The sequence below is a fragment of the Cyrtonyx montezumae genome, unplaced genomic scaffold (genome assembly GCF_038088225.1).
Source record: "Cyrtonyx montezumae isolate F1298 unplaced genomic scaffold, pur_monq_1.0 scaffold_14, whole genome shotgun sequence".
Lineage (NCBI taxonomy): Eukaryota > Metazoa > Chordata > Aves > Galliformes > Odontophoridae > Cyrtonyx > Cyrtonyx montezumae.
In genome coordinates, this window is record NW_027071870.1 from 4,508,263 (window position 1) to 4,519,972 (window position 11,710).

Sequence of the window (11,710 nt, forward strand, 5' to 3'; positions counted from 1 at the left end):
ATGCTCACACATCTTGCCTTACACCTCCACGTGGTACCCCAGAACCGTGGGCATCTCTGAACAGCTACAAACAAACTGATTTACCAAAAAAGTCTTAATTTTCTCCTGAAAATTCTCTTCCTTGCTCTCCTTCCTTGCCCCCACTTCATCTTCCTCAAAAATTCACCGAAGGCTAAATGATGGAGCAATGAAGACAGGAAAACTATCATGCTGTCACCAGTAGCAAATTTAGCATGAACTGCCATTTGGTCTCACAGATTTAAAAGGACAAATTTATGGAACTGAGTGGGCAAGATGCTGATTCCCAAGAAGCAATCGAACTCTTGTTTCTAGCCCCAGAGGAAAAAAAACACATGCAACTGGATCTTATATCCATGATTTCTGATTACGCTCCTTTATGAAAAATTTACTTTGGATTTCCTGTGAGACTAATCACTGTAACTTCTGTCATTGTGAAAGTCCATACCCCAGTGAAAGGAATAACATTGGGAAAGGGTATTTTTCTTTTTCTTTTTCTTAAAGGGAAGCAACAAATAATCATATATGAAAATCACAATCAATGTGCGATGCCAGGGAAAAACGTAAAAGCAGTGACTGTTCAACCTCTTGTTTTTAAAACACATTTGACAAGGTTCTTCATCAAAGATTAATGGCTAGGAAAAGTATGTAAAATAGATTACTGTAAGGGTGACTAATAAAGTAATGGATTGCAAGTAGGAAACAAAGTAAAGTCACCAACAAAAACACATAAAGATCAAAATGTTTTCCTGTCATGAGTCATATAGAAACTGATGACCACGGAAGATCTCACATTTCTAAACCCAGACTGGGAAGGAGAGCTCACAGACTCATCTGTGATTTATGGACACCACAGCGTTCATTGCTTCCTGCAGCAACTGTACGTTTTAGGGAGTCAGATATAAAGTGAAAAACAACACAGGAAGATGCTTCAGGACCCAACTGTGTAACTAGATGGTGAATCTATGTCCTTATGAAGAAGTATGAGGGAAAAGAGTCAGACGTGGAAAATCTTTCTTATGTGAAATCGTCCTTACAAGATCCTCTCCTGAGGACATCTGGCAATTTCGAGTAGAAAGACCTCAGATGAGCAGCTCCTCATGCACAGCTGCAGCAAACAAATAAAGCACAATGAATCTGCACAGAGAGGGAATACACGACAATGGAGGCAATGCAGGCACTGAAGGCAGCACTTGAGGATGAACCATCTGGTCACTGTGTCAGTTAGCTGTAGAAAGGACCGCATTGTCTCAAGGACACCATGCAGGCAAGAAGGCAAGTTCAATGAATCTACAAATCCCAAGGAATGAAGCAATTTTTACTTTTTCTTCACCAAAGCAGATGGTGCTTTGAGGTCATTTCTATCTGCACGTTTTCCAAATTCTGGAAGGAATCAATAATGTTTAGAGAAATATACCCTTTTTTAGCAACTCTCACAGACTTCAGAAATGAAGGAACAGACTTTTCCTACCAAAGGAGTCTGCAGAAATGCTCCACTGATTTTGCTTATGCGTTACACACACACAAAAAAAAAACTTTTTAAAAAAGCATTCAAAAGTAATAAAAGATTGCTCCTCTCTACACCAAGTATCAGCAAGTAAAACTTCATTCAGCAACACAGTCACATATTCCAAACATTTTCAACGGTCTTAGGCTTAGTTTGTAAACTGAAGAAAAATTACCAAATTATCCCACTGTTCAACACCCTATGCTTACCAACACAGCTAACAAACTTTTCCAATAAACAGTTCTCCAGCAACAGCAGAAAGTTTACTAACATTTTGTCAGCACAACGGGCTTGATTAGACTTGCAGACCCCAGGCATGCCAATACATTGCTCAACTCCACAGATAATTCTTTTTAAACATGACTCACTCTCTACATTCAAGTATCAAAGTCCTGTTTAAAAGTTGCAAAGTATATAATTCAAAACTCATTTTCCTCTTGATAAAGTCTAAGAGATCACAACGAATCAGCATTTTTACTGTTTATATTTTCTGAAAAAACCAATGGATTTTTCATTCCCACAATGGATTTTTCAGTCCCAGAATTCAGGAGCTAGAATACTCTGAGGAGACCTTTCTGTAACAGAAGATGTTTCTATATAGTGCGATCCTTCTGGGAAATTTTGAGCTCCATGTCTGAAGGCTGTAACCTCTACACTCACGTATATCCAACTTGCGTATCAAGGCATCATTAAAAGGTACTTAGCCACACATTTTTTTTTTCTAAATGTTGTACTAATATTACACATCAGAAAACAATTTTTCCAAAGCATGGTGACTTGCTACAGTTTTCTGGACTGGGCACATTCATTTCAATTACAGAAGTTATTAAAAAAAAAAAGAGAGAGAGAAAGAAAGAGGGTGACAGACCTCACAGAGTGAATTTACTATACAAGTTCTGTAATGAGGACAGCAACCAACAAACCAGTTTTATGGACAAATCCTCATTGCCTCCCTTACTGTGAGCCTCATTCACATGTACAGGTACAGAAATGACAGCAGGTCAAATTTAGTTTTAGTTTTTAGTGACAAAAATGACACCCCTTTTTCTTCATATGCACTATGACAGACACCATTTCCTCAGACAACCCTTCTGCTGCCATCCATCACACAGCAACAAAATGTAACAGAATATTAAGGGAAGGTTCAACCTCTACTACCAAACTACCCACCAACATCTGCCTTTGATGTTGTGGGCCAGCATAATAAAATAGAAGGCATTACTTTTGGAGCAGCCTTTATAATTCCTCCATAATTTGGGTAAACTTTGGCAGTATTTATCCTGACGCTGTCTGGAATGCAAAATGTGCTTCAGCATCACAATTATGTTATAGCAGACCATTATCCACGAGGGCCCCAAAACAGGCATCTTCAGTGAAACTGCAGAAGAGAGGATATTCAGTCTGGTCCTGCACTCAGGTGCATCAGCACAGATCAGTAGATACAGATATTGGCTGGCAGAGCTGGAAGGGGCTGCTCTATCAGACTCAGATCTTAAACATGTAGCTATTATATTGATCATGGCAGCAAGCTAATAGTGGGAAAGATTCTGTAAGGATTGGTATATCTGAACCTTTAAGATCCTTCATGACTGTATATAAGCTGTTTTATGAGATTAAGAATTAGCTTTGGAATGTCTTTTCTCAGCTCTGCGATTGTATGAGAAAGAAACAACTATTTCCCATGCAGTCTTTTTTTCCAAAATTAGGACATCTGTGTTTTTCGACCACCCTCCAAAATCTGAGTTTTGATATGTTTCTACGACATGAACACTGAAGTAGCAGGTAACAGAAGCTTTTTTCTGGATGCTTTTTTGAGCATATACATTCAATGTCATAACAAATCTCATTACCAAGTAAGGATTTTCCTGAAATGAGCTTGTAAAGAAGGATGAATTAAAAATCTGTAATATTCTTGGCCTATAAATTATCAAAATATGCTATAAGTAGATATAAAAGTCAGAACTGAAAGTTCCCTCCTACGACAGAAATCAAAGGGCATTCTGAATGTCCTTGCAGCATGCGACAATCCATAGCAAAAACTGCCTTCAGCATTTCTTCTTCATGAAGGCAGTACCTGCATCGTGAGGACTGGGGTTTTAGCTGCCATTCACATATTCATGAAAACAGATCATTGTGAGGTAGGTGAAGAATCTTATCCTTGCACAAATATTTCAGAAGTGCATAGTTAAATACTACAAAATATTACACACATTTTGCCAAATGCTTCATAGACCTCAAGGAAAGAGAGTGAAGCAAAGAGGCAGGAAGAAAACCAGATCTGGCAGTGAACCAAATGCAAGTTCTTTTTGCTCACTACAGCCTCCGTCCCAGTTTATCCTCCTCCCCCTTTGATTTTGTGATAGGTTGACTGAAAATTGTGCTGAAGTTTCTCCAAGAGACAGCAATCACTTGACTAAGTGGGCAGAAAATAATTTTCAGAATTGAGCAATTTCTCATGACACTTCTTTTTTCATCAGTCATCGTTCCAGCAGTCCCAAAATCCAGAGCTGTTTTATAAACCCCTCAGCAGTCAGAACACATTTTTAACCACAGATTACTAATTGTTTGAGCTACCAAACACGGGAAATTTTAATGTCATCAGAAGTTGACAGCACCAGAACAGAAAGCAAAATGTTTCAAATAGAATTAGCAGTTACAGAGCACCTGCAAAGTATAAGGATATGCTGGGCTGAGGCTAGGGGAAAGTCTAACAAGTCAGAAAATGCAGTAGCAAAAACTGGGCAACCCCTGAGTAACTGATGGACGATTTAAATTCAATGGGTAATCAAAGCCACGCCAGCTCAGCATGTCGCAGCAGAGCTTCTCTGCAATTGATTATGAGCAGTAAGAAGTTATTTAAGAAATTTGTTAGCCATGCTTCCTGATCAATTTATGGAATCGTGTAATCTGGACTCGAATAATCCAGGAACACAGACAGCAGTAGACAAATAAACACCTTGCTGCAAACTACCGAGTCACTGTGGAGTGTAAACACGTAGCCCTACCTAGACACACAATCTGGGGCCCTCACACCAGGCTCCCCACAACCACATCAGCCCTTTTGCTCACTCCTAAGGAATTCAGTGTACCATAATGGCAACTGGCAACAAGCAAGTGAAAGACTGGTTGAGCAATAGAAGTTGTCATACTGTGCATGTTTTGCCTAGACAGGAAAAATGAGTTAATCTATGTCCATAGTACGTCAGAGAGCCAGGATCTTGTTCCTGCCAAAAAATAATAGCAAATCTCCCAAATTCGCTGATCAAGAACAGATATCTGCAATGACAGCTTTGAGATGAGCAGTGCTGTCCCTCAGACTGCACGTGCAGACCCACTGCCATGACCACAAAGTTGTCCACAAGGAGAACCAGACCCTTCCCCACTGGCATTGAGTTCTACCATGTTCTGCGTTGCCCAATCTCACTGTCTTTCTCCAAATTCTGGAAATAACCTCATTCTCTGTGCAGCAACCAGTACTACGTCCCATATGGAATGGAAACATCAGGTTAGGAGCACAGCACGAGACAAGGATCAGTCACAAAACCAGTGGCCCAGTTAAACTCAGGTGGAGTTCACTGGTGTACATTCAGAGACCAACTGAACCACCACTGGGGCACTATCAAGAGGCTGTCATCTCCAGAATGGAGCCAGATGACTGCTCACAGCTTATGGCTGAGGGAGGGAATCTGTTGGCTGAAGAATCTGTAGAGTTCTGATACAAAGCTCAAATGAATCTCATCTTCACCATTTGATCCACAGAGAATAGTCCTCTAAATGCAGTGCTGGCATAGAGTATAAACTCGTGTTTATAACAGCAGACTTTGTACTCTTTTTTCTCTTCTTTACTGGTGGAAGAACAAATGCAGGCACTGGTAAAGAATGCTTACTTATACCCACAACTTAATGAAGAATATGCCTGCATGCTATTGACTAAATCAAAGCGTTAAGAAACTTGTGCATCTAAGCACTACCGAAATGTGGCAGAAGCTATGCATTCAAAAGGCTCCTTATACTTTCAATAGCATGAACTTTCTTGGTCTTAAAAGACAAGAGACCTAGATAAGAACCCTTTACGGAACGCCCATGCTATACAAGATGTACATTTTCTTATCAGTTTATTTACACAACAGTGAATTAAGTGTCCCTTGCTGTAATCCTGGAGAGCAGTAATGATAATATCAATATTCACACGTTCTCAGATATATTTTATCTTGATTACTTTTTAGATTAAATGCTGTGCAGCTGCTAATAAGCCCCTCTTTGGGGAAAAGAGAAACTGAAATACAGGAATGCCGTGGATATTGCACTGACTCTATTCCATGGTAGAATTAAAAGCAAAAACCCAAATGCAGGTGAAAGCTTCAATGCTCACTAAACGTTGTGCATTAAGACGTTAATTACATGAATATGTAGTAGTGTACAACACTTCCCTTGTGCTATGTTCTTAAGTCCAGCAGTCTTAAGACAGCTCTGACTGATTATGCTGAATTTTTTCTTATGCAATTTCATTCTGGGTTTCTAGGTTGACTACACACACACACTACTTTTCTGAATAATAGTAAAGCATGTGTGTTGAAAAAGTCACTCCACAGTTACAGTGATGGCAATGGATCAGAAAACCCCAAACAAACAAAACAAAGGAAGTTGCTACAGAAAATTCTCAACTAATGTTGAAAAAAACACACACTTTTAGAAATCCTTTACTTCTCTGTCATTTTTGCCTTCCATTCCTTCCTCTCACCCCCTTGCTGCTGCTTCCCCCTGAGCTGCTTCCATCTCAGTTTCCCTTTGTGCAATCCTGGACTCAGGCTGGCCAGCCTTCTTGTACAACTTCTGCCCTTTCTGCAGCTAAAGCTTTCATCCAGGAATTAAAGGGATCCGATCCGATTTAATGCAACTTCCTTCTCTCTTCACTAATCTCTCTCTTTCCTTTAATCTTTATCCAATTCATGACACAATTACATTGTTTTACATTAAGTCCACAGCCACAGCCTTGCTGCCCAGACCTCTGCTCCATCCCATTGAGGTATCTGTGCTTCTCTATACATGGCTGCTTGTCCTCTGCCATCCCAGGTTCTTTCCTGAATGTTCTGGCCCCCTCCAAGACACACAATTCCTAAACCAACCCACAAGGTCATTAGCTTACACTTTAAGCTTTAGTTTGAGAACAGATGTTCTAAGTATGATACACGTCCACCCAAAGACAAGTAGCAACGGATAAAGAGGCAGCAAAGCCTACTTAAAACAAACTAAGATATAATAAAATGTTCCTGATTGAGAGCATCCCCGTGTCACTGATCTGAGCTGCTGACACAACAAAGCACTGTGCCTGCTCACAAGTCAGCAGAACCCAGCACTCCTCACCTTTACGCTTTCAGTGGCTCGTACCAGCCTCCCAAAAGCAGAATTTAACAGTCCGTACCTTCGAGATGCACTCAGGCAGAGGTAAGGTGGTTTTCATGGGATGTCAGACTTTTAGAGTCAATATGTTAATTACTACAGTGAGAGCTGTGCCTGCACACACACCTTCCCAAAGGCAGGTCCTATGGAGCCATGTTAAGCGAATGCAGCCGTGCTGCTGCCCGTGCAGCCGAGCTGACTCAGATCTCCAGGCAAGGGATGCACATCCTGTAATTAAGATGTAACTGTGCCCTGTGCAAGAGGCACAGAAAAGCAGTCCGGCTCCACTCAGCTCGGCTAGATTCCACATCGGCATTTTCTTCCCCCAAACCCCTGCCAGCTGCATCTTGTTGGGGGGTCAAAACCACCAGAAGCCATGGGGAGGCAGGCAGTATTCTCAGCAGTAAAGGAAAATTTCTTCATAGAGAGGAAAAGTAGTGCTTGGGTGCAGAGTTCCACACATTCAGCTTCAATTTAGCGTGGAGACTGCTGTGAAATGCATGTGTTTAACCCTTTTTATCCCACCAGATCTACTTGCTGCTGGTGAGAGTAGAACTAATACCAACTAATGACAACAAAATGTGGATGACCTAAAACAAACCACTAAGAGCAGAAGGTCTGGTGAATGAAGTTTGAGACACCCATGAAAACAAAGCGTATAAACCAACTGTTTGGACCAACTGCTAAGGGTTGGTCCAAATGCAGCACGGCCACCTCAACCAGCAGTGCCACACAGCACAGAGCGGGTGAATGGCTGTGAGTCTCTGATTTTTATTTTTTAACAAAGCATGCAGCTTGGAAGTTATAAAACTGTATTTTATTGTAATGTAAGTAGGGCCTTCACATCTGAGGGATCGTTAAGCAGAAACATTAACATCCAGGGCAAATAAATACGCTATGAGACCATTCATTATTCAACTACACGGGAGCAAAGGAAAAAAGAAAAAAAAAAAAAGTTGTCAGTGCTTATTTTAAGTGAAGGATTAAAAAAATAATAAATCTGAGACCGTTTTCCAGCGATCTTGTGTCTGAAATTGACAGTGGCCCGTCGGCACAGGGGAGGCAGAGGCCTGCAGCTCGCTTGGGTCTCAGCAGCCGCCCCAAGTGCACAGGTCTGTCACGCTCTCAATGACAGCACACGCAGCATCTTTTTCCATTAGATGTAACATTCACGTAGCACCGAGCCACCGGCACTAAACATCACCGTATCTATATTAACAAAAGCCACATCGCGGGGTCAGCACGGGGAGCACCCCGCGGAGGCCGAACCCCCCCCCGTTAAGTTCCATCGCAGCCGCTCCCCTCGCAGCTCTCCGCCGCCGCAGCCGCGCTCAGGAGCCCGCGGGGCTCTGCCCGCCCCGAGCCGCCGCCGACGGCCACGGGGTGGAAACTTAACCCGTTCGGGGCCGCTGCGGTGGGATGAGCGTTCCGCAGCACGATGAGCGGCGCTCGGCGTGAACGTCCGTCCCCGCCGACGGAACGCGCCGCGATGGAACCGAGCGGCGCTGACCGTCCCTGCCGGCGCTCACCTGGCTCCGCGCCGCTCCGCTCCGCACCCGCGTGCTCAGCGCGGGCCGCCGCGCCCCGCCGCCGCCCTCTCCGGACACCAACCGCAGCGGCCTGATGCTCTCCCGCTCCGCGAAGCGGCTCTCGCCCCGCCGCTCCACCGCCGGCCCGGCGCCTGCTGGGCAGGGGAGAGGCACCCGTCAGCGCGAGGCCGCCGCGGAGCCCCCGCGGCGGCCCGCATCCCCCCGGCCCCGGCGCTCACCTGAGGCGGCGGGCAGGGCGCAGAGCGCCAGCGAGAGGAGGCAGACGGCAGCCCGCATGGCGCTGCCCGCTCCGCGCCGTGTGCCGCCGCCCTGCGCCGCCGGCTCCGCGCCTGCACCGGGGCGGGCGGGGGGGGGGGGGGGGGGCGGTTGCGGGGCCGCGACTGCCGCGGGGACGGAGCTGCGGAGCTCCGCCCCGCTCCGCGCCGAGCCCCCCACGAGGATGGCGACAGCCGGCGCGGCTCCCGCAGCCCGCTCGGCAGAGGGAAGTGCTGGGAAATGTAGGCGGCGGAGGGAGAGCGCGCGGGGAGATTCTGCTCCTCAGCCGGGAGCCCCCGCCCGGGGGCGGCTGTGGGAGCCCCGCGGCGGTACGCGTCCGCCGCTTCCCGCCGGTGTCCCTAATGGGCCGCTGCCTCCAGCCCCGAAGTGCAGAGCAGATCTCCTCCCTGCCCCCCCCACCACGACCTTTTTTTCCTTTTTTTTCTTAAATTGCCGTTCCCTCTCCGCTTTCTCCACTGTCGGAGTTTAAAAAGATTTCAGCGCAGGGTCCTTCGTTATCCCTCACACCGCGCACTCTCGGGGCAGCGTCCCGCACCGCGCGGCACCCGCTCCTCTCCCGGGTCCCGGCCCGCGCAGCGATAGGGCATCCGCGGAATGCCCGCAGCCCGGGCCCGGCTGCTTACTGCCACGGCTCGCCGTGATAAGGGAAGCAGTTCAGCTCCTCAGTATGCTTTCCCCCTATAAACACACGGATAAGGCAAGGGCCCATCAAACTGAAGCTGGAGCAAAGCATTTTCTGGGCATTTTAATTACATCTGGACTGCGCAGGAAAGACAGCGTCACCTCAGCCTATCCATTAGCTCTTCATTGCTCAAACAGCACACAGTGAGGACACATCCCTCCTGCAAGGCACTGAGAGGACTGGGTAAGGTGGGACAAGAAAACAAGAACTATTGGTAGAGATAAAAAGCAGTATTATAACGCAATTTTCCATCTTTTATTCCAAAGTTCCAAACCCTCACATCTGGGGCTGCAGCCACCCACCCTCTAGTTGCCTGTACGATGAGAACCATCCCCACTGGTACCTTACAACAGCCCCTTGTGGTGGTAGCTTTGTGAGGACTCAGTATCACATATGTAGCCGGCACAGAATCACAGAATCATTACAGTTAGAAAAAACCTCTAAGATCATCTAGCCCAACTGTCCACCAACCACCAATATAACCCATGTCCATACATCTACACTTCCTCTGAACACCCCTAGGAACAATGACTCCAGCACTTCTCTGGGCAGCCTGTTCCACTAGTTCTGATAATTTCTTCTTCACATCCAACCTGAACCTCCCCTGGTATAACTTAAGGCTGTTACCTCTTCTCCTAACACTGCAACCTAGCAGAGCAGGCTGCCTCCCACCCACCTCACTACAACCTCCCTCAGGGCAGCCCCAAGCTCCTGCCCTGGGCTGGTTGCCACCCACCAGGTGAGGCTGCCAAGGCCCCATCCAACCCAGCCTTGATCACCTCCCAAGGATGGGGCACCCACAGCTTCTCTGGTTAAAACCATCATTTATTGATCATTCTTCAATAACTCCCAGGGATGAGGGAAATTGGGAAGCGAACACCGCTGTTGACCTCTTCCTACCACACTGGGATCTCAGGGTTGGGGGATACCAGGTGCACACACTTGTCTTCCCTCAGCACAGAAATGGCCATCAGCAAACCAAGGCCAACTTCCAGCTGTCACCGCCTTGCCAGTTAACATTCCGTGGAATTGTATTACAGTGAAAACTTGGGCCAGCTTTTTAAAATGAGCAGTAATAGCTCTACCCCTACATTGCAATGTCTTCACCATTTGCCAGACACGAGGACTCCAAACCACAGCTGCAAAACAGCGAGACTTGAAAGATGCACACCAATATTTCAAAGGATCAGGGAGGAAAAAAAGTGAAAAAGTGATTTACGAGTAGAAATTCAGCTTCTGGTTTACCATAGATATTCCAAAGACTGTCTGTGAGCCATAATTAATTCTATGCCATAATTTAATACTTAGATGTTTAATTTAAGCAATATTTCCACAGAAAGTAAGAATGATACATGACGGAACAGCCCCGCTGACACTGAGTTACTAATTTATTTGGGCTGTTTTTGAAAATGACTCCCAAGTAGTAAAGCTTAAGCTGTGCTGTAATGACTGCCATAGCAATTAATGACTTTGCAGTCACGATTTAAACCACCTAAAGTTTTGAAGAAACTAGAGTGATTTTTAAAGTACTCCATCAGCAATTGAAAATACCAAAAACCCTACAGAAATTGCTCTGTATTTATAGATTTCCAATAGAATCCACATTGCTGGCTTTAAGAATACACAACAGAGCGGCGTATGAGTAGACATGATAGAAAATCACCACCAACCCCAACTAGAGAACGTTACAGCTGCATACGGCTATGAAAAGTTCAACATTCCTCCTCCCACAGATAACTTTTGTCTTCTGCAATTAAGAGATTGCAACTGAAATCGCGGGCACGCATTAGCCAGCCACTCCCACTGAGGACACTGAAGGCTTCAGAAAACGACAGTGGCAGACACCACAAAGATGAGGATTGCTCAGAACAGCAAACTGACAGCACAACACAATGACGTTTGGGCAGCGTAGGGAAAGTAAGCTGCTGCTTTCCGTTCTCCCAGCAGCACCGTTTGCCACTTCAAGGAAGCTACAAGATGAAGACCAGTTTACCAGTCACCTGGCTGTGGCTCTGCTCCAAGTGCTCTGCAGGTGTACGCTGAGCAGGAGACGTTGCTCCCTGAAGATGCTGCTGCTACCTTTGGAAGCACAGCAACAAGATGCGCTGCGGGCACTTGGCTGCGAAACAACAGCTTGCAGGTATGGCTTTCTTTTGCAAATTCTGCTGCACTGCAGCCAGAGGTTTCATCAGCATGGCCAAAGGACAGCAAGAGGAACTTGGAGATGCCTGTGTCATGCAGTCACGGGCAGTAGTTGGGTACCCACAGAAGAGACAC

General features: G+C 45.8%; 1 protein-coding gene across 1 annotated transcript in view; it reads right to left on the reverse strand.

Annotated features, from left to right (window-relative positions):
* Positions 1-8,751, reverse strand: part of ADAM22 (ADAM metallopeptidase domain 22) — a 121,539-nt gene extending 112,788 nt beyond the window's left edge. The window contains exons 1-2 of the mRNA XM_065731212.1: positions 8,694-8,751; positions 8,455-8,606 (exon numbers count right to left, since the gene is read on the reverse strand). Of these exons, the coding sequence (XP_065587284.1) occupies positions 8,455-8,606; positions 8,694-8,751 (210 nt within the window). The remainder of the gene's footprint in view (positions 1-8,454; positions 8,607-8,693) is intronic.
* Positions 8,752-11,710: the final 2,959 nt, after the last annotated feature.